The sequence below is a fragment of the Mastacembelus armatus genome, chromosome 8 (assembly GCF_900324485.2).
Source record: "Mastacembelus armatus chromosome 8, fMasArm1.2, whole genome shotgun sequence".
NCBI lineage: Eukaryota > Metazoa > Chordata > Actinopteri > Synbranchiformes > Mastacembelidae > Mastacembelus > Mastacembelus armatus.
The window spans coordinates 22,333,643-22,355,421 of NC_046640.1; the positions used below are offsets into that span (position 1 = coordinate 22,333,643).

General features: G+C 48.2%; 4 protein-coding genes and 1 non-coding gene across 9 annotated transcripts; 1 reads left to right on the forward strand and 4 right to left on the reverse strand.

The window, feature by feature from the left end:
- The first annotated feature begins 14 nt into the window (after positions 1-14).
- Positions 15-1,721, forward strand: trir (telomerase RNA component interacting RNase). The gene is made up of 3 exons (XM_026324500.2): positions 15-812; positions 1,121-1,192; positions 1,270-1,721. The coding sequence occupies exons 1-3, from the start codon at positions 510-512 to the stop codon at positions 1,375-1,377; spliced, it is 483 nt and encodes a 160-aa protein (XP_026180285.1). The 5' UTR covers positions 15-509; the 3' UTR covers positions 1,378-1,721.
- Positions 1,722-2,395: 674 nt separating this feature from the next.
- On the reverse strand, positions 2,396-12,047 carry ubn2b (ubinuclein 2b). Of its 4 annotated transcripts, none has more exons than XM_026324437.2 (17): positions 11,235-12,047; positions 10,583-10,711; positions 10,379-10,480; positions 9,528-9,659; positions 9,302-9,408; positions 8,289-8,784; positions 7,826-7,896; positions 7,603-7,732; positions 7,229-7,335; positions 7,007-7,117; positions 6,751-6,894; positions 6,602-6,652; positions 6,483-6,525; positions 4,992-6,272; positions 4,478-4,685; positions 3,219-3,287; positions 2,396-2,979 (listed from the first exon to the last, which is right to left on the reverse strand). In XM_026324437.2, exons 1-17 carry the CDS (start codon positions 11,538-11,540, stop codon positions 2,933-2,935), a joined length of 3,534 nt encoding a protein of 1,177 aa, XP_026180222.1. In that variant the 5' UTR covers positions 11,541-12,047; the 3' UTR covers positions 2,396-2,932. The 4 variants fall into 4 exon arrangements, 3 of the variants coding, with proteins under 3 accessions (XP_026180222.1, XP_026180224.1, XP_026180223.1); XR_003296659.2 differs by having other exon boundaries at positions 2,941-2,979; positions 3,219-4,341; XM_026324439.2 differs by having other exon boundaries at positions 2,396-4,341.
- A 679-nt stretch (positions 12,048-12,726) lies between these two features.
- Positions 12,727-15,482, reverse strand: rpsa (ribosomal protein SA). 2 transcript variants are annotated; one of them, XM_026324482.1, is made up of 8 exons: positions 15,431-15,482; positions 14,510-14,681; positions 14,288-14,406; positions 13,791-14,036; positions 13,374-13,502; positions 13,102-13,261; positions 12,954-12,992; positions 12,727-12,864 (listed from the first exon to the last, which is right to left on the reverse strand). In XM_026324482.1, the coding sequence occupies exons 2-8, from the start codon at positions 14,640-14,642 to the stop codon at positions 12,770-12,772; spliced, it is 921 nt and encodes a 306-aa protein (XP_026180267.1). In that variant the 5' UTR covers positions 14,643-14,681; positions 15,431-15,482; the 3' UTR covers positions 12,727-12,769. The 2 variants fall into 2 exon arrangements, with proteins under 2 accessions (XP_026180267.1, XP_026180266.1); XM_026324481.1 differs by having other exon boundaries at positions 12,727-12,867.
- Positions 14,113-14,252, reverse strand: LOC113141716 (small nucleolar RNA SNORA62/SNORA6 family). The gene has a single exon (XR_003296793.1). It is a non-coding gene; the product is annotated as a small nucleolar RNA SNORA62/SNORA6 family (small nucleolar RNA).
- A 2,562-nt stretch (positions 15,483-18,044) lies between the features above and the next one.
- On the reverse strand, positions 18,045-21,618 carry LOC113140587 (mitochondrial glycine transporter A-like). Its single transcript, XM_026324486.1, has 8 exons — positions 21,419-21,618; positions 20,567-20,644; positions 20,240-20,364; positions 20,041-20,125; positions 19,735-19,914; positions 19,340-19,508; positions 18,685-18,845; positions 18,045-18,563 (listed from the first exon to the last, which is right to left on the reverse strand). Exons 2-8 carry the CDS (start codon positions 20,579-20,581, stop codon positions 18,441-18,443), a joined length of 858 nt encoding a protein of 285 aa, XP_026180271.1. The 5' UTR covers positions 20,582-20,644; positions 21,419-21,618; the 3' UTR covers positions 18,045-18,440.
- Positions 21,619-21,779: the final 161 nt, after the last annotated feature.

Consider the following 21,779-nt stretch of genomic DNA (forward strand, 5'->3'; position numbering starts at 1 on the left):
CTGAAGAGGGCGCCAAAGTAGCGGCATGACGTAAGCAGAGGAAAGAAAGATGGCGGCCTGTGAGTGATAGCCAGTGAGGGCTAGCGATACGCGGCGGTAAAATCCCCAAATCCCTTTGTCTTCGGTGCTGGTATTTGAACTTTGTGTTAATCCGTAGCTGTATTTTATATTTTCATACATCCTGCGCATGAATTGCAGGTTTAAGTTGAGTTTGTTCGTCCGTAAAGGCCTTTAGTAACGCGGGCGTTAGCCCACAGTGCTAGCCGCGTTAGCAGCCGAGCTATCGCTTTTGTTTTTGTGGCGCAGGCCCCGGGTCGTTTTTGTTTCGGCTCATTTCGGAAAAACGTTTTTGTTTCGGCTCAGTTCGTCAAAACGACGTTTTTCTGAATCGGACCGTGCAGCTTTTAGACAGCCGAGCTCCGGAGCGGGTGGGGTCCAGCCGGTCCTGCCAACCCTGTTACGGTGAACCGAACCTGCGAGGCTCCGTATGAACGTTACACCGAGGAATCATGGATCCAAAGCGCACACACGGAAAACCCGAAACCAGCGGCAGCAGCAGCAGCAGCAGCGGCGACTCCAGCTGCGACAGCCCAGCGTCCCCCTCCGGCAGCCCCGCTCCGTCCTCCAGCAAAGCCCCGGTGCCCGGAGGCAACGTGTTCGCTAACGACGGCAGCTTCATGGAGATGTTCAAGAAGAAGATGGAGGAGGAGAGGAGGAGGACAAAGGAGCCGCAGCAAACAGGTGGAGAGGCGAGAGCCACCGAGCAGGGACAGACCTCGGTGGGAAAGAAGCCGCCCCCCGTGACGAGCTTTGTAAGGAAGGGTTTGGTTGTAAGATGCGATAGCTGCAGTTTATCAGGCATACTCTCACTCATTGCAGCCTGAATAGTGTCCCTCAGTTTGTGTATGATGTTTACACACCACAGTGCTTGTATTGTACTTGCATTAAGTTACACACCGTAGCTCAGTAAAGACTAGGGGTGCTCCCCACTGATGGTGGTGTCGCTGGTGGTGCAGCAGGAGAGACACATGTAGACTTCTGCTCTGGTGTAGTCTCCTTCATTGGCAGTCCGTCTGCAAGGGCTCCTGTAACGGTGTCAGTCTTCTATCCCCTAACCCAGGTGGGGAAGCGCAGAGGCGGGGTGTTCCTAAAGACCGGCGTGGTTGCGAAGAAGCAGAAACAGGACTCGGAAGTAAGTGTGGCTGGTGGTGTGAGCATGCTCTGTCGCCCTTTGACCTCTGTTGTTTACCTGTGCCTCCTCTCCCGCAGGTCGAGCCAGGCAAGAGCGATGCTTGGTCAAAGTACATGGCCGAGGTGAAAAAGTACAAAGCCCACCAGTGTGGCGACGACGATAAAACCAGGCCTCTGGTCAAGTAGGCTCCGAAAGGTGAACATGAAGCAACAGTGTTATGAGAGGAAAACCACCTGGGAGAAGCTCGGGCCAATCCTGACCTTCTTATCGTGCCAGTTCAAGTTTCCTGTCACGTCTTTCACAGACTGCTCGCATCGACTCACCTGATTCCCCTTTTTCTATTATTTTTCACCTGTGGTGATTTGATCTGGTGTCAGATGTTTCAGAAACATGTCATACCTTGTTAAAGGATAAGGCTGGTGACTTTCTCTGTGTTTCTGAGTCCAGATCCCATCCAGAGACTGACAGCAACAATGTGGTATCCTCAGTGTAATGTGTGTGGATCCAGAACCTGGTTTAGCTCATTGGTCTGTCTATTGTTGGTGAGGAAGAACCATGTGAGCCAGGTTAGCGGTGTGGCTCCCTGCTGTGTTTTCAATAGTTTTTGGACAACAATGGAGGTCTACGGCACAGACCCATAAGCTGAACCAGGTTCTGGACCTGTTGGGGGCAGTCACCTCACAGGACAAAGGTTCCCGATTCAACCCGGGGTCTCTGTGTGCAGTTTGCTTGTTCTTCCTGTGTCTGTGTGTTAACTGTATGACAGACTGGAGGCCTGTCCATGCTGTGCCCTGCTGCTCATCCAGTGTCATGTGGGACCAACTCCAACCCTCCTGTGACCCCCTACAGAATGGGTCATAAAGATCATGGATGGAGGTTTTGGATCCACACACATTATAGTGAGTACACCAAATTTTAGTCTCTGGATGGGATGTGTTAAAAAAAACAAAAGAGTAAGTCAGCTGCCTTATCCTTTGTAGCTTTCCAAATTTTTCATGTCAGGACTTTGTTAGAGTTTATTAATAATTGAATTTGATTTGTTAATGGCCAAATTGAGGTTAAAATTAAATCTCCACTGCCCATTTACATGTGTTGCTGTGCCTGTTTTGTTAGAACCTGTTGCAGACAGTACCTTCTGACTTCTCTCTGACTTTTTGATTTACGAGCCAGTGGAATCAGACAAGGCCATTGTGAAGGGAAAGATTTTAATTAAAAGCAGGTTTGAGTTCTATACAGAATCAAATTCATTTCAAGAATCCCAGTACAATGAAAAAACGCATACAGAAAAAAAAAAGCTCAAACTCAGTTTGCAGTTTACATTTCTTACAGGTATCAGTGATAATTACATTATGATAAAAACAGCACCAAGTAGACACGCTGACCATGCATCAGAGTGGGAGACGTACAAAGGCACATTCACTCTCTCTCTCTCACACACACACACACACATTCACCTAAAAATCCCATTCAGGCCTTCTCCCCGTCCACAGTGATAAAGGTCTATTCTGTAAACATTGACAAACTATTTGTCATTTTATTTAACAATTCTATGAAGAATAGTATTTAAAAGTTATCAAACCATTTTAAAAAGTTAGATTTAACTGTGTTGGTGATGGAAACTTGAGCTGACCTCCTCAGGTCAAGTGTAACCCAGTCTTGTACGTCCCACCCTGTAATCGGTGACCATCGAGCTGATTTGTCCCGACGTCAGCGTCCGCTGGGCGGAGAGGTGCAGCTCTGTCATAGAGTCTTCCTCTTGGCGTCTCCTCCTGGGCTCTGACTGACATCTAGACAGGAGCAGCAGAGTGAGGGACATGCAGCAACAGACAAAAAGACATTTTACAATGACTACATAAAAAAGTTCATGCTGCCACTGACAGATGAGCAGGAAACAGAACAAGACCAGACAAATAAATAAATAAATAAATAAATAATAACCAGAGACAGAAAACACCAGAACCAAGAGAGGCAGGGAGGGGGAGTAAATGGAGCAGGCTCTGAGGGTAGAGGGAGGGTCAGATTTTACCTGAGAAAGCGAGCTGCAAGTGAGGAGGCAGAGCAACCTGAGACCCTGACTGGAGACTCTTATACAGATCTGAGGAAACAGGACAGGGAGGGAGGAACAGAAACCAACAGAACAGGGGGAAAAGAGAAGGAGGAGGATGTGGAACAGAAGGGAGAGGAGCAAGATGGCACAAAGGTGAAGGACAGGTGATGACAGCCAATCAGGAGGGATCCAGACAGAAGGAGGAGGGAACAGAGTGAGTGGCAGGTGGGGAAGTAAGCAAGACAGGAGTGAGAGGGATGTTGGGAAATGGAAAAATCAAATGGAATTATGTCAAAAAGGAGAAAAGTCACAAGCTTACATCTGACACAATATGGTGGTAAAACAAACGATGCTGTAACACAGAACAGAGAACAGGCCTGCACAGGAACAGACAGCAGAGCAACAAACATAGAGCGCCTGTCTGATGCGTCACAAACGTGTGTTCTGCAATTTACTAAAAACATCAAGCTGTGTAGGAAGATTTAAAGACCTGACACACGTGGATCATGTCTCACTCACGGGAGGATTAGTCAGTACTTTCTTTCACAAGTCTTTGCTGCATTTAGTGGCTGCAGCTGCTGCAGCTCATCTTTTACAGCCACGTGGCAAAAACATGAACTGAGTATGAAGCAGCAAAAGTTAAAGCCACATGGCATCAGCATTTTCCACATTACATATTTAAAGTCAAAGCATAACATGATCCCTGTGTCACCTGTGCCCCAACAAACTGCAAACACATTTTAAAAAACACGTTTGTGATGACTTATGGACAGTAACAAATTTCCCTCCATTAAAGCTGCGTCCACATCAGTGCTGCTGTTTTCCCTCCAAGAGACCCAGACCAAACCAGATGTTCTCAGATCAGATCTGGGCCACCTGCACATCTGGTCCTAGATCCGATTCCTATCTGACTTGTGAGTGTGCGAGCTCCGTCAGGACGGTCAGACCAGAATCCATGTGGTCGTTTTAACGCCTCCCTCCTCTGCACATGTCGCCTGTCGTCATCATTCAGTGTGGGAAACATCAACATGGAGGAGGGGGGGCAGTGGAGAGACCAGGACACTTCACGTTTGAGGATTAAGGCCTGTGATGTGAACGCAGCCTAATGTGCCAAAAATACATCGAACCTTTGTACAGATAATTAAACTAATTAAAGTGTTGGTGTTCAGTTGTCTGCAGTTTGAGATTAATGTGGGGAAACAACTGAAACATGTCTGAGGCTTGTGTGCATCACTCACTCTGGGTCAGGGTGGAAAACGGTGCGTTGCTACTGGCTGCGGCGCCGCTGGCTGCTGTACTGGAGCCTGCCGTACCCAGGGGGGGCAGGTTTAGTATGGGGGGGAACTGGAAGGGCAGGGACACGGGCACCAGACCCCCCAGCATCCCGAAGCCAAGGGGGAGAGACGAGGGTGTGCCGAGCAGAGCGCCGCTGCCTGCCGTGGAGACCTGAGCACAAAGTGAACGTTTCAGATCCTGCACCAGAAACAAACACACAACCCAAGAACCCTGTTCCACTTTTACAGTTCTACGACACAGTAGTACAAGTGACAAGCTCACAGTGTAAAACTACTGCAAACACTATATTAAAAACTACTGGTTATGGTATCACGCTGTACTACATTATGGAGATATTTTTATACTGCTCTAAATACGCTTCTACTGCTCCATGTGCATGTAAATGCTGAAAAACACTGAATATTCAAGACACCACGTGATCTGCTGCCGATCAGGTGACCATCTGCCGGTACCAACCTGCGGCAGCTGAGACGAGACAGATGATGAAACAGCTGCGACTGGTTTGGCCCCCTGAGCTGTCCCACCCCCGGGCCTCTGTCGCTGGCCTGGGTTGGCAGAGGCCACTGTGGGGGAGGCACTGGATCCTGAATGCTTGCTTATGGATGAGGTGTTAATAAGGCTGGTGCTGGTGGTGCAGTTGTTGCTCGGGGGCTTCTGGCTGCCTGTAGGAGTGTAGCTGCCTTGCCCCGGCTTGGTCGCTCCTCCTTGGGCACCTGAGAATGTCGGCCGGAACCCTGCTGAGCTTTTGGGGGAGTACTGGTGCATGGTGGGGGTTGCCTGAGACCTGGGGCTGTGGGAGATGGAGGGGGAGGCTGAGGTGGTGGCGGTGACGATGGGGTTGGGGGTGCGGGGAGTGAGTTTGATGATGGGCGGGTTGCTGCTGTGTGTGGACTTGGTGAGAGTTGCATGCATAGGGGTGATGAAGTTGGACTGCGGCTGGGGCTGTGACTGAACTGCAGGGAGCGTCTGAGTGAGGGAGGGGGAGGGTTTGCTCTGGGGGGTCTGGGGCAGGCGGGGCGTCTGGAAGGTTTTGTGGGTCAGTAGCGAAGGCGATGAAAGGGTGTGAGGCCGAGACTGAGGTGATGTGATGATGAGCGCGTCGCCACTAGTGGCTTTATTATTGCTGCCTTTGAGGAGGCTGGACGGGGTAGCGGAGACCCCCCCCTTTGATCCTGGGGGCACGAGTGGAGACGCAGTGGGAGGTGGACGTGGTTTAGGTGGTGACGCTGAGGCAGGCATGTTGGGCTTGGCCACACCCATAGGTCTCTGAGTGTTCAACACCGAGTGTCTGTGCGCCGGCGGTGTGCCCTTGACCACCCCCATCCCATCCACCCTCACCGAGGGCAGGGGAGAGGACGTGACGGAGGGAGGCCGAGACAGAGGGGTGGAAGAAGAAGAGGTAGAGATGTAGTGAAGTGCAGTGGAGCTCGGAGTGCTGACGGAGTTCTTTTTCTGCTGCTGAATGAGGGGCGAGGCGTGGAGAGGGGAGGGGTTGGTGGCTGTCTTGGGTCCATCTGGGGAGGGGGGGCTGTCCCCCTGGGCCAGGCCCTTGGCTGCGTTACCAAGGATGGCGAGAGCCTGGGAGATGGAGTCCAGGGAGGGAGCTGCCAGGTCGTCGTCGAGGGAGTCCAAACATATGGGCTCAGACGGCGACTGAGGCGGTCGCTTGGAAACCTGCACAACAGGGGAGGGTGCGGCCCCGGAGGACGGGGTGGAGCGCTGGACCCACACAGTCTCCTGTAGGAACAGACACAAACATAAGACTTACACCAAGGTGTCAGTTTGGTCTGTACATATGTCGAATTTAAAGTGTTTTACACAGGTTCATCAACCACTTTTACTTCTGACGGGTTTTTGAATGTGACTGTGACAATGAGCACATCAGTTGTAGCTTTTAAAGGGTCGTAATGTTCGCAGTCATGAATGAAACGGGGCTTGGAAACTGACCTTGGGTTTTGCCTTGGGAGCAGGAAGCATCTTCTTCTTTGCTCTGGAATGAAAACACGAGTGAGTGAGAAGCTAAACAGTCAGTGAGGAAGAAAGTAATAACAGGTCACATGACTCACGTGTAGCCTGTGAGGTGACCATGAGCCATGATGCTCTCTTTGAACAGCATCCTGCACAAATATGAAAACATGACATGTACTCAGGTGGGCTGCCAGGTGACGCCACAATACACCACCTAGTTATGAGACAGTGTGAACTCAACACACACCTGGCCTGCATCCAGCCCTTAGGCCAGAGAGGTTTGACCTCAGTCTCCATGAAGGCTTTCAGGTAGTCCTCCAGAGACAGCGAGTTCTTGCTCTCCAGCTCATAGCAGCACAGCTTCACCCGCACCAGGTTACACAGCAACGACCTGGAAATCACACAGAGATCATGACGACGCTCACGGCTCCACAGTAACTCATGTCACATGTACGTTTACAGCCACCAGCATGAGAAACAAACGCCCTTTGTCTGAACCCGACCTGAGTTTGTCGTCCCAGACAAACTTCTTTCGAGGCCCCATCACCCTCTTCCCTGGTTTCTCCTCATCGTCGTCCTCGGAGCCGTTTTTCTCTCCCTCCTCAGACTGCTGCCTGAAAACACACAAACGTTGTGTGTAAAAGAAACCGTGGATGGAAACATGCATTAATAGCATCCTGTGAGAACTTTCAAAATAAAAGGACTGAACAGATCTGTGTCCTCACTTTGCCACTTTAGCAATACAGTCCATGTTGTAGCGAGCGATCTGCTCCGGCATCACACTGCACACCGCCAGCTTCAGCTTCAGCAGGGGTGTTCGCAGACGGTCATCCTGGGTGTCAGGAACAGGCCCAGTTAGAAATCACACACTCACATGAGACCCACAGGCAGCAAGTCCAAAAACACTGTTACACTCAAACTGCTGGCTCACGGCCCTGACTCCTGATAACGTGCTGTGAAATACTGGAAAACGAAAGTCTACAGTTTACTAATAAACTAACAAACGGAAAACGGAGAACGATTCTAAATCTGCTCATGTTACTGTTGAGTGCTCGTGCACTGTGATCTGACAATAACAGCCTCAGTGGCTCCCACACACCTGTATGTTGAGGCTGAGCTTCTTCAGGCGTTTGAGCAGAGCTTCTTTGTTGCAGGGCACGAAGGCCTCCAGGTGAGAGTAGACGGCTGAACGCACCTCAGCGGGCTGCTCCTGCACCTGCAACTCAATACTGCCATGCACAAGCACAGGGACATTTACACACATTTCATTTGTGGATTTATTTACACCAGTCTGCAGAAGTAAAGATGTGAAGGGTACTCACTCTAGAAGGATATTGTTCATGTCCAACGTGAAGAATTTCTTCCTGCCCTCTTCATCAAACAGACGGGACGCCTGTGACGAGAAGAAACATTAGAGACTGTGGTAGGTGTACACTGATATATGAAGCCGTCCTTGGGTGACATCTGCCTTATCTGTGTGGGGTTATTCATAAAAACATGTAAGCAGGGCTCCTCTATAGCAGTGCATACATGAATCCAAATCCTCACTGCAGAAACTGTTCTCTCCTGGCTGCCCTAATCTGATGGAGCTGTTTTAGAGTCTTATGTCTGGACTGGCCTTAGTTCATCTATGATTCAAAGTTGCTGTTGTCTGGAATCTTTTACACAGAAATATTATTCCTGTTTATTATCCTGTGTTCCTTGTCACCTCTGTCAAATCACACAGTGATTTCTATCCTGAATGTTCAGTTTAAATTTACACTAAAACACGGATCCAGTTCCTACCGCTCTCAGGTCCTCGATGCGCTTTGTCAGGGGGCCTGGGAGTCCAGTGGGCAGAGGAGGAGGGGTCGCGAGGATAACCTGCGACACTTTGCTGCCTCCTGCTTTATGTCCCGTCCCAAAGGAGCCGTTCTCCCCCTGCGCTGGACTGGAGGGCTGAGGAGAGTCCAGCATCGCAAAGTCCAGGTCACCCATCATGTCCTGCAGCATGTCATTATTGGCCGTACCTAGCAGTGACATCACAGCCGGGTCGGCGCTCAGGTCAGCCATGCCGCAGTCGTTGCTGCCAGCAGCCTTGGGGTGGGTACTGAGGAGTGCACTGTTGGTGTTGGGCACTTTGGCGTTGGGCCGCGTCAGATCGACACGTGCCAGGTTCTTCTTACGCATCTCCTCCTTCTCCCTGGTGAAGCGACGCAGCATGTTGGCCAACTGCAGAGAATCCTTCATCAGCTTCTTCCTCTTTTTCTTTTCTGGCCGATGAACATTCAGGACTGAAACTCTGCCAGGGCACAAGAAGAAGAACAACATTTACCAAGAGCAGTGATTCACATGGTTTAGGAACTGAGGAGTTCAGTTGAATTTAACAGGAGAGAGAGATGATAAATAATGTGCATATAAATATGTTTAATTTCATTCAGGTAACATGAACTAGATGTTAAATGGAAATAAAAGTTTTCAAACATCTAAACCAAAGCACTTTACTGACTAATCAGCCTTCATGAGTTTCCTTTTTTTAGTTTTAAATTGTGAATGACTGATAGAACCTGTCAGCCCTCAGCCCTTCATGATTTTAGATGTGAGAATGCAGGACCCTGCCAGGACACTTCTGACAAACCTCCAACCAGAGAATTACTACAAGCTCAGTCTGCACAGCTGTACACTCGTTAGGCCTTTAAATTAAAGTGCATGTGCTGCTGATTTACAAAAAAGACTTGTGAAAAGAGGAAATGAGACACAAACAGAGGAGAAATGACAACTCTGGGTGTTTAAGCACTGAATAAAAATGGAAACCTCACCCTGGCTTTGGTACTTTGTTCTTCTTGGGTTTCTTATCCTCCAGAATTCCACCATCTTGCTTTTTCCGCCGTTTCTTTATCACCCGCTCTTCACCACCTTTCAGCTTCTACAAACAGGTCCAGAAAATAGTTGGTTTCCTCAGCACAGCAGCAGTTTTAACACACATGCACATTCGGCCTGTATATTGATCTACTTCACCGTGTTCTCGCAGCAGCATGGACCTACCTTGAAGTGATTATCCTCTGCTCCTGCGTTTTCAGCTTCGGAGTCTGACGCTGGTCTGAACTGCAGAGTTCCTGTGTTGATGTAGAAACCTCCAAGTTTGGTTGTGAGAGAGGCTGGAACCAGTTCATCGTACTGAGGTCGAGAGAGAAGAACAGTTACTGCGACACACCTGCACTGCTCAGACTAACAAAGCTGTGTGAAGTTGCAGGATGCACATATGTGACTGCAAACTTATATTTGTTCTAATCTGTTCTGCCATGTAACTGCGTTTTTACAGTTAGTATCCAAGAGATGTCTTTGTACCAACAGAAAATGGTGCTTGTTTTTTTTTTTGAGTTAAAACTTAAATGTGGTTTGAGTTTGTAAGCCGTATGGAAACATTAGGTATGGGGTATGGCCATGGGGTAACACCGCTAAGCCATATTTTTCTCCATGCTATAATAATTTAACTCCTGACAAACAACAAGCATCCTTTGGGTGGGAGTCGAACCATGGACATTCAGTTAACCACTGGACAACCAGGGAACCTTATTACAGTTAAACTCAAAGAGCGTTGAATGTTTTCAGAGGGATTTAAACTTTACTTTTGTTTTCTGCAGTCTTTCTAAAGTTGTCTCATTGCATTATACTGTAAGTGTCCATGAAAACAAGCAAAATAACGACTTTGAGCGTATTAAAAGTTACTTTTCCAGTGTGATCACACTAAATACTAAAACAATCAAATAAAATTGAATTGAATTGAATCAATCAGTTTGTAATGCAACAATATGGGATATTAACAATTAAATTATTGGCAGTTTGCTAAATATGAACATGTATAAATGACTGTATTTAGCAAAAAGAGAACTCACAGCTTCCGAATTGTCTATGAAGGGGTCGGTCTCATCGTAGCCATAGCCAATGTCGATGAGATCCTGTATCCTGTCTTTTTTCTTCTTCTTTGAGCCACCGCCCTGCAAACAGAAACAAACACCTTTAAAGAAACACCCACAGCATGCACAAGGTCCAAACAGCTGGAACAACTAATTCATTTATACTGAGACTATAGTACCTACATATTTATTCTCAAATTTCTTAGCGAGCTCCTCGACCTCTCGCCGCTCCCTCTCATCGTCAGCGAAGGGGTCGCTGGGGTCCAGTGGAGGAGCGAGTCCTTTGGGGACTGTTGAACCTGCAAGCTTTACCTGAGGACAACAACGACAGGAGGACAGATTTCCTTTAAAGGAGCACTCTGCAGTCAGACTAGCACACTCATTGCAAATACTCCACCTGTGTAAACATGTATAATCCAAGATAACTCGAGCTGAAAAAAACTGGAGCATCTAGAGATTAAAAGATGTTTATGGCTTTAAGTCTCGATCATTTCATACTGAAGTAACTACTTGTTTAATAAATAATTATGACTGGGACAGAGGCACTTGTCTTCAGCCACAGTAATGGCTGCAGTGTTAAACTGTGTGTGACACATTTAAGCTGTAATGAGGCCAATGTGTTGACATGTGTGATCTGACACAAACAGGCCTGAAGGTCTAACTCAAAAGGAGTTTCAGGACATCTCGGCGCTTTTCTCTGCCCCTATTTTGTGGCAAAACAGAACTAAACCCTGACACATGCAACATTTGGTCGGTCATAATACATCAACACTGAGCATAAGTAGAGCACCAGCACCCATGGGTGAGCCCCAGCACCGCCCTGTCCCCCTCTAACCTGAGAAAGAGTTGACTGGACCAGCTCGCCGTAGTTGAACTCGGCGGACCCTCGGTCACTTGGCTCGGTCAGCGGGAGGTTGAGGCGGACAGTCGGTTTGGTGTCCCTGCTCTCGGCGTCGCCTGCTTTCGTGTCCCCGAACAGACCCCCGCCACCTCCGGACCCCGGCGCCGCGGCACCTCCATCTTTCCCAAAACTGATGTCCACGGCCTCATCTTCGCGACGGCGTTTCTTGCCGGACTCCGGGGGCGGCGACGTGTTGAAGGATGAGATGGTGACGAACGGAACTTTCCTCGGCTCTGCCATTTGACGCTCTGCGTCCGAAGACCGGGCACGTAAACCGGGGAGCGCCGCGCTCCTGCGCCGCGGGCTGGAAACCTGGAGATGGTCGACGGGTGCTGCTAGCTGCTAGCTGCTAGCTAGCTTCCTCGATACGAGTGCTGCAGGCAACACAAAGACTTTTCTCTCCTCCCGGCCCGTTTCAATCCATATAGTATAATCCCCGACACCGCTCCCGCCTCTTACGAGCGACTTAAACCGAGGGGAGTCGCAGTTCTGAGTTCTTCCATGAAACTAATGTTTGGCTACGGCAAGGAGGACTCTGTGGCAGCCATCTTGATCATCATTATTCAGTGGCCGGGGAGGAAAGGGAGCAGCGCCTGACCAATGACAGCGCCGGAACACGCCCACCTGACCCAGAAGCGCGAATATGAGGAAACCGTTGTTCTGCGCATGAGTGAGGTCCGGCGCCTGCATCCATCTGTTTACTCGTGTAGTAACTGAGTACATGTACTGAAGTACAATTCAATAGTACTTGTGCTTTACTGAAGGATGTTCCTGTATACTTATACAACTCAGAAGGAAATACTGCGCTGTGGCCCTCAGTTACTTTGCACATACAAGATGCTCCGTTGCGCTTATGTTTTGGTTTTAACTGGCTGTAAAGTGGATTTGAGCACTTCATCACAGACCAGGGGAAATTACAGTAATGTGCGTTTTTCTCTGGTCGCTCATAAAATCAGGGACGATATTTAACTCTATATCCTATAACACAGTCACTTCAGAACATATTCATATCCCATTCCTGCTCACACAGATTCTATTTTAAACCCATAATTGTGTCCAACAATTTGCACTCCCAGAATAACAAAGTGAAGATGTTTCTATTTCTTTCAAATCTATTAAAAACTAAAACCTGAAAAGCCAGCTGCCAGTATAAATACTTTTCACTAAATCCTAATGCTCTCCATTTCATGTTTTTACATATTCAAAAAGGTTTCCCACAAAATAAATACCCATTATAACTATTAGAGTGGCAGTGAAGGGTTTATCTACATTTAGTACATAAACACAGTAAGAAAGTCGGATTACAATATTAGTATTTTATTATTAAAAGTCTCAGTTCAACAGGTTCCACTGGCTGCGTCTGTGTCTTTAGTTAGAGGAACATTTCACAGTGAGCATGTAAATACCAAATAAATCAACAACAAGGTCAAAGTGTACAAAACACTTTTATTGTTGCCAAAGTCAAAGATTTAAGACCAGTCAGAAGTGGCACCACCCCACTCGGATGCCTGGGCAGTGGGCGCAGTGGACCAGTCCTCTGTGGCAGGCTGAGTACTCCAGTCCTCTGCAGGTAAACAAAAGATTGCTAGTTTAGTACTGAGTGGACATATTAGTACTTCTTACATGTTCTGATCATTTCTGATTGACACTCACCAGAATAGACGTCGCCTGTCTTAACAGCAGCTGGAGCGGCTGTATCAAAGAAAGACAAGTTTGAACAGTAAGTGTCATGAAAGAAAACCGACTGCAGGGTTCAAGTCAAGGTATGTGTCTATGCTGAAAAGGAAACTAGTGATCTTACCTGCAGGGAACTGCTGGATGGGCACAGATGGCACAGCAACACCCTCTGACCAGTCAGCCACCTCGGGCTGAGCGAACTCAGCAGCTGGGGCGCTCCATTCGCCCTGGAACTCCTCCTTTCCAACAGCCTTCTCTGCTGCAGCCTGTTCCTCCTTCTCAATCTGCAAAAAGGTGCACATTCAAGTGTGTAAGCACAATGTGCAACTAATCCAAAGTAAAATTAGAAATCTCGAGCCCATGTAAATTTGTCAAGGTGCACTACTGCCATCTCACCTCCTCAGGGTCCCTGTAGAAGTACAGATCTGGCATGACCTCCCATGGGTGCTCCCTGGAGATGGTTCCCCTCATCCTGAGAACCTCCCTGGCCAACATCCACCACATCAGACCAACAGAGTGGTGACCCTACAACACAGATATGGGTTGGCCATTTAGGACCAGAATAAAACTACCTAGTGATTTATTTTAAGATTCACAGAATCATAAAGATATAAATCAAACTTTGCCTTTTGTGGCAAGACCTCTACCCCATTCTCCCTGTGTGGTTCAGAAAGAGGTGATTAAAGGTCAAGCATATTTTTTAGCACACATCCTACACCCTGCACTGCACAGACAGGGGCAGCGCTGGGCTCTAACAGTGTGCAACATAAGGGAGTCACTGGAAGTATCCCTACAATGTACTGGTACAATTACCTTGTTGTTACAGGGGATGGCGATGTCCACGTATCTCAGTGGAGAGTCAGTGTTGCACAGGGCGATGGTGGGGATGTTGACGTAGGACGCCTCAGTCAGTGGCTGGTGGTCAGCACGGGGGTCTGTCACGATCAGGAGACGAGGCTCCCTGAAAGCTGCCTGGATCTGATTGGTGAATGTACCAGGGGTGAACCGACCGTGGAAGGTGGTGGCACCAGTGGCGGAGGCGAACTTCAGCACTGCTCTCTGAACAGGACAGAAAGTGATACTCAAAGTTAACACCTCAGCCAAGCTTTAATGATTAATGTCATGTAACAAATTCGTCTGTGGCTCAGGTCACTATCAAACCCCAGTCATGGGACAGACGTCCTCATGGTGTTAGCGAAAACCCGGCCCACTTATTCTTGCACACTTCCGACACCTGAACACCGACCTCAGTGCCCGGCTTTAACAGTGTGCACAGCAGTTAAAGTTCACGTGTACAGTGATTAAACTACCTGTCCAGTGTTCCTGGAGGAGATGACACACACATCTGCTGGGTTCTCAATGGCAACAATGGCCCTGGCTGCCAGCAGCAGCTTCTCCCAGGTTTTCTTCAGGTTAATGATGTACACACCTGGCGGTCAATGACCAAGAACAATCTCACTTACTCACGTCATGATTGCTTCTGTTTGTAAGTGTCACTAAGTAAAACGAGTAACCACAGTGAAGACACTCACCGTCGCTTTTCCTCTTGTAGATGTATTGCTCCACCTGGAAGTCCAAGTTGGTGCCTCCCAGGTGGGTTCCTGCAGCCAGGAACTTCAGCACATCCTCCTCCTTCATCTGAAGGACATCCAGACCTCCGGACATCGTGACCACTTTCCCCGCGTTACGAGTTAGATGGGAGAGCTGGGACAAAACACAACAAGCACCGGTCAGCAGATCACAGTCGATTCAATCACATCGGTTTATACGACATAATCTGTTCTGCCTTTCTGGATCTCTTCCAGATGTACTGTCACAAACTGTGTCAGTCCATGGTCCAATCACTTACTGATCACACTGGAGAACAGAAACAGGTGTGTGTGTGTGTGTGTGTGTGGAAAATTATAAACATGACACGTTTAAGACTCAATCTGCTCCTGAATCAGCTGTCACTGACCCAAACTGACACTAAAGCCAGTCACGGTGATGGTGCGAAGTGAAAAAACATTCACACCTACTACTACTCTTCTTCACAACAAACATTTCACACCAGCTGTGATTCTGGAGGTTCAGCACAACAACTTTTCATGTTTTCACCCGCCTGTTACCAAAGACATCCGGGTTAGAAGCACAAAAACAAAAGCTGTGCACCAAATAAGAGCAGCTCGCCTTTTTCTAAGACCTTTAATGGCTGATTTGTGGTTTGAGGTCATGTTTATAAGCTGTCGCCGTGACCTCGGGACCATTCAGTGGGAAACTTTAGCTCCAGGACCGCGTGTCGGTAGCTAGCGAGTTAGCTAAGAGCGTTAGCATCGCCTGTTCTAGGATCATCCGAGGCGATAAAAGGCGGCAGACAAAGCCTGTGCTGCCCCGGTGTGTGTTCACCAAACAACCTGTCGTCACCTGCTCCTCTCTGTCGCATTTATACTGGTTATTACTGAAATAAGACTCACCACGAAACAACGCCGTATGGAGATCTGTCTACACGGCGAAAAAGAGGGCGCTGGGAGGAAATGACGTAGTTTTTATAGCAAATTTCCAAGCCTGTGATTGGTTGATTTTTTTTTTGAAAAACTTTATTGAGCTTACAAAAACTACACACACTGATTGATTGTGCTATGAATTAATAATACGGATATTAACAAAATAAAAATGAGATCATCGAGACGAGTCAATTGACGAAAAGAAACGACAAAAAATAAAACAAAACTATAAATATTTAAAAACGTGTTGGTGCAGTTTTAGGTTGTGGCCACTAGGCGGGGCTGTATCCCACGTGCTGTAACCGCAGGTCAGGTGCCGGTCGGATGGGTATCCCATATTAAGACAATGGAGATGGAAAGACCATATTAAGACAATGCTGAGACGGTGACTTACCGGTGAAAGACTGAGCTGTGTTGAAACTGTATTTGCTAGAGATAAAGAGTTCCACACACAGGGATCATAATATGTACACAGTGACACAACGGGTTGAGAAATGATTTCACTGACGTGTATTTTGTGCAGAAAGCTGCGTATTATCAAAGTAATTAATTTAGTCCAAATACAACTCTGAGGTATTTATACTTTACCTGAGTATTTCCATGTTGTACTACTTCATCCTTGGACTTCACTACATGTCAGAGTCAAACCTTGGACTTTTTCCTGCTCTACATTTATCTGATAACTTTAGTTCCTTTTCAGGATCAGATGGATCCAACAAAATACAGACTGATCATCAAACTTTATTGATCCCTGGGGGGAAATTCACAAGTGATCAACACAATAATCATCAATAATTAGAATCCAATAATATCAGATCCATTCATGTGAAATGGGCCATTCTGCACAATGAGTACTTTTACTTTGGATACTTCAAGTACATTTGGATGAGGGTGCTTTTGAACTTTTATTATGGTATTCTTGCACTTACTGCATTTACTACTACTACTGCAGTAAAGGATCACAGTACTTCTTCCAGCACTGCGTATTATACTGAAAGGACAAAGGAAATAGGTTAATTGGTAATGATGTGTTGATTCAGAACTCCGGCTCTGGGTGAGTGTCAAGGACGTTGGAAGTGATGGATCTTACAAATAAGGCTAAAGAAGGAGTGGGCCACGTGTCACATGAGGGAATGACATGTTTTGGACTTGTTTTCTGGGAAAGAGGAGGGTAAAGAACACAACACTGGTAGATAAAGAAAAATCTGGGTTTTCAACACTCAAGTCTGTTTTTTATGTTGGTTTTTTAGTAAGTGACTCATTTATTTCTTCACTCAGAGACATTGAACCTTCAGAAAAGCTGATCACAGCATGTGACAAATGAGGTTTTTTAAATGTGTCAAGATGAAAAGCCAATTGTGTCATCTGAAAACCTGTGTCTGTGTGTGTGTGTGTGTGTGTGTTCTTCATAACAGAGGTTTGTGTTTGATAAGGTCTTAACACAATATCCAGGTAATAAATCAAACAGAAACAAACAGGAATGTGTCTTTATGAAGTTCAGTAACAGATATTTTCTCTAAGTATCTGGTTTATAATGGATCAGTTGTCTGTTTCATCTGACATCAGCCCGACCACCGGCGCTCCTTGTCCTTATTTCCTATTTGATGCCGGGTCACCACTCCCCCTGTGCTGCTTATCTCTGTCCCTCAGCCGTGATAAGTCTTTGGCCTCTATGGTCCGACAGTCTGCTGCAAAATGCTGAGCTGTGTGTCTGCTGAAACTCCTGGAAGTGTCTCAGACACTTTCACACACGTTCCTTCTATCAGTCTACCAGTGTTTGCAATAAATAATCATAAGGATCTAAATGGTTTAGGGGGCAATTTAAATCTGGTATCATTTATTAGGTGGTTTATCAGGAACCCCTGTGTCAGACCCAGTTTATTAGGAACCCCTGCGTGAGACTGATCAGTCCAATCCAACAGTCCTGCAGTGAATCCTCCTCCATGAAGGGGATAATGTTCAGTTTGTGTTCAGGCTGTTTCACAGCTGGATGATCAGTTCGTGCTGCTGTTGGACTGGATTTATTGCAGGACCGTTCTTGATCTAAGCTCCATGTTAAAGTCTGTCGTGTTATAACAGCAACACAAAATGAAGATGTAGAATCATGTCCCACATGAACAGTAAATTTATTGTAGTCTTACATTTGCATAAACATTGTTTAAAGGCCAGTCATGAACAGACATGCATCATCAGCTCAGGCTGAAACACGTCCACCTGCAGCAGGATCCAAATACATATTTGTTAGAAAAAGGCATCATCACATTTTCCATCAGCCCGATGATCCTCCACCTGCTGTGCACTCTGCCTGTATTCATATGTTTTCAACCCAGACGGTACAAACAGAAAACAGAGGCTGCAGACGTCAGGGTGCATGGAAATCACATTCCTCTTCTGCATTATTGTTTTGGACAGTTCAACAGCCCCAGTCCCCAAAAATAAAAGTCAGTGTCGTTGAGTAAATGTAGAACTGGTCTGTGTGGTGTGAAAACTGAGCCCAGCACAGACTAAAACACACCTGAAGCTCACCGGCCAAAGTTTTACAGACTATAAAATTATTGCTCTGCGAGTGAACGTGTGACACGAGGTGCTGAGCTCAAAGTGCGCTGCAAAAGTCCGACTTTATCTGGGTCAGTGTCTTGATTAACACTGGACAGTCTTTCTGAACCCACATGTACATGTTCCATAACCACAAGACACTAGAGACGTTTCTCCCACTGAGGTTTTATAACATGTGGAAAGTCTGAGTCCAAATCCTCATCAAAGACCAGGACGTTTGACTTTCAGCCCTGACACATTTCAAAGAAAAAAAACTTTCCAGGTCGCTCTTGTAATGTGATGAGTGCAGACTTTCTGGGCTCTCAGGTCTGGTCTCTCGTTATGGTGAAATACCTGAAGCCTCCACTTCCACACTTCCTGCCTGCTCACCCTGCGACGGGACTTCCTGTTCTTCCTTCATCCAGATTCCTCATCGACATCCTCTTCAGGACTTCAGGCCGAGGCGGTTCATCATCTGCTCATACACCGTCCACGCCATGGCGGCCACCAGGGTCCTCCTCAGTGAGCGAGGTACCGCCCCTCTGAAGAAGCCCTGGAGTCCATGTTCCTGAGGACAGGACAAGGACACAAGGCAGGTTTGTCCATTAACATGCAGACGTGCTGAACAGCTAAAATATAACCTGCTAACTGGACATCACCAAACCAAACATCCTGTGTGTCCTAGTTACCACGTAGATGTATCTGACAGCCTCCACCGTCCTCAGCTGTGGATTCACTTGGACATGCGTTTTCACCACATCGGCAGGTTGTGTGATCAGAGAGGCCAACACACCAGCCAGGACCCCACAGCCGAAGTTAGCCAGGGGGGCGCAGGAAGACTCGCTGATTTCTGAGAGGAAGACAGACAATAGGGATTTCATTCAAAGTCAGGGCAGCAGCAGCTGATCTGTGTGTCACTGAGTCCAGATCGCATCCAGAGACCGACAGCACTAATGAATGTGATGAATCCAGAACCAGGTTCAGCTTATGGGTCTGTGCCGTAGACCTCCATTGTAGTCCAAAAACTATTAAAAACCCAGCAGGGAGCCACACCGCTGACCTGGCTCACATGGTTCTTCCTCACCAACAATGGGAGGCCCGTCTTTTTCCAAAAACCAGCTCCAGACGCTGAGAACGACCATCACTGTTTACAGTCTCTGAGGGAACAAAGAGTCCACTGGTCTCTGGTTCGAGCAACATCTGGAGCTGGTGTTTTTTATTAAAGATGGCTGTTTTTGTTCTGTCAGAATAACACGCAGCTCTGAGACACGTACACCGACTGCGTCGTCTCTGGATGAGATTTGCACTAAAATCACCTGATGTTTTAAACATGACTGTCTGTACCTGTTGGCAGCGAGGCCTTGGTCTGGCTGTAGAACAGGACATAGATCCCAGAGAAGGGAACATCTCTGAGGAGCGTGGCCATCAGACCCGAGAACAGAGCTGCAGGCCCCTCGGACCGGCACACACTGCGCAGAGCCCCGACCACACTCCTGTACCTGTACCTGCCACACTGACACACAGAAACACAGGTACTGCAGTTCACATGACACCTGTCCAGACATAACTACACTAAACTAACACACACTTAGAACGTTTCATCCCCTGAAACATCACTGAGGAGTGAAAAGCAGGATGAGACAGTGCAGAGAACTAAAACACAACAGGGGAAGCAGAGTCCTATACTGCATCCTACAGGGAACCACACCCTCCACACACACAAACACGTCTGTTCTTACCTCAAAGCGAGTCTTGATGACGGTGACTGGCAGCATGAAGACGCCCGCCACCGTCCGGGCCCCTGCTCCCAGCAGCACGGCCTGCAGGGCCCCTGGGCTGCTGTCCTGGCAGAAGTGCTGCTTCAGAGAGTAGAAGGTGCTGAAGTAGATCCCCACACCCGGGATGGTCCGAGCAAAGGACTGGAGGAGAGAGAGAGGAGGGTCAGTCTGAGCTGCTGAACTTATGAACCAGACTGTGATTGAGAGGGGGGGGTGGAGAACAGGTGTGGTTATCAGCGGCAGGAGGCAGAGCACTGAAGTTCTCACCGGCGAAACTCCTCTCCACAGTCCCAGCATCCTCTCTGTCCGCACCACGCTCCGCAGCACCGTCACCATCCCCACTCTGCCCGACCTGAAAGACACGACCGGCGTGTTTGAGGTTCTACTGTGTCCATCCGCTTTAGAACAGCAGCTTCTGGAGCTCATGGGGTTCCAAACCAAACTGTGTGCTCAGGTGCTGACTCACCCAGGCTGCACGCCGCCCTGCAGCGTCTGCAGACGGGTCTTCACCACATCCAGAGGCTGGAAAAGCAGCGTGGAGCAGGTCCCACTGAGGGAGCCACACATGAAGGCCTTGATAACTGGGTGAGCCTGGGGGGGGGGGGACACATCAAGTGTGAAGAAAAACAGGAAGCACCAACACTTTGTCAACAGTCAGAAAAACAAGGCTGATCAGCCCTGAGATCATAGAACATGTTGATTCTGTCTAATCCATAAAAGACCAAACTTCAGCACCGACGACTAAAGTTTGATAAACAAACATGGACGTCGTCGTTCTGGCTGTGAAACCCACCAGTGACAGCTCCATAGTCAGGAAGATGCTTCAGCTCAGCCACTAAACTGTCAGTCCTTCACTTGGCTGCTCCACAAGCTGCAGAATCACAGATACAGACGAGAAACAAGGTGGTTACAGCTCCTGTAAGAACACACACACACACACACACACACACACACACACACACACACAACCTGGACCACACACACACACACACACACACACACACACACACAACCTGGACCACACACACACACACACACACACACACACACACACACACACACAACCTGGACCACACACACACACACACACAACCTGGACCGCACACACACACACACACACAACCTGGACCGCACACACACACACACACACACACACACACACACACACACCCTCACACAACCTGGACCCCACACACACACACACACACACACACACAACCTGGACCGCACACACACACACACACACACACACACAACCTGGACCGCGCACACACACACACACACACACACACAACCTGGACCGCGCACACACACACACACACACAACCTGGACCGCGCACACACACAAACACACACAACCTGGCACGACCAACAGCTACTCATTAATCACGCCAACCACCAACGCTGCGGTTCCTGATAAGCCGGCCGGGTCCGACACGGGGGTTCTTAATAAACCGGCCGGGTCCGACACGGGGGTACCTAATAAACCGGCCGGGTCCGACACGGGGGTTCCTAATAAACCGACCGGGTCCGACACGGGGGTTCCTAATAAACCGAGCGGGTCCGACACAGGGGTTCCTAATAAACCGACCGGGTCCGACACAGGGGTTCCTAATAAACTGGCTGCAGGTCTGGTGTAGCTTACCCCAAACACAGGACACTGGAGAAAACTCTTCTCCTCTGACGGATCCGAACCTCGTTGTTTTGCCGCAGTCACGGTTTCTTCCTGTTCTCGGCCCAAAACCACCTACTGCGACATTGACTTCCGGCCGACGGTAACAACACACCTGGGCAGGTGGAGGCAGCTTCTCGTTTTTAACGGCGCGACGTGTCGCAACTCTGAGGAAGCCCCGCCCACACACGCGCCTCTGACGTCTGACTGGCTTACCAGCGCTCTGACCATGACGTCACTATTTAAAGGGCACTACTTAGTACGTGACAGAAACAGGGCGAGGTTTATTATTTAGAAACAGAACATTAGTTCAACAAATATGTTTGTACCAACC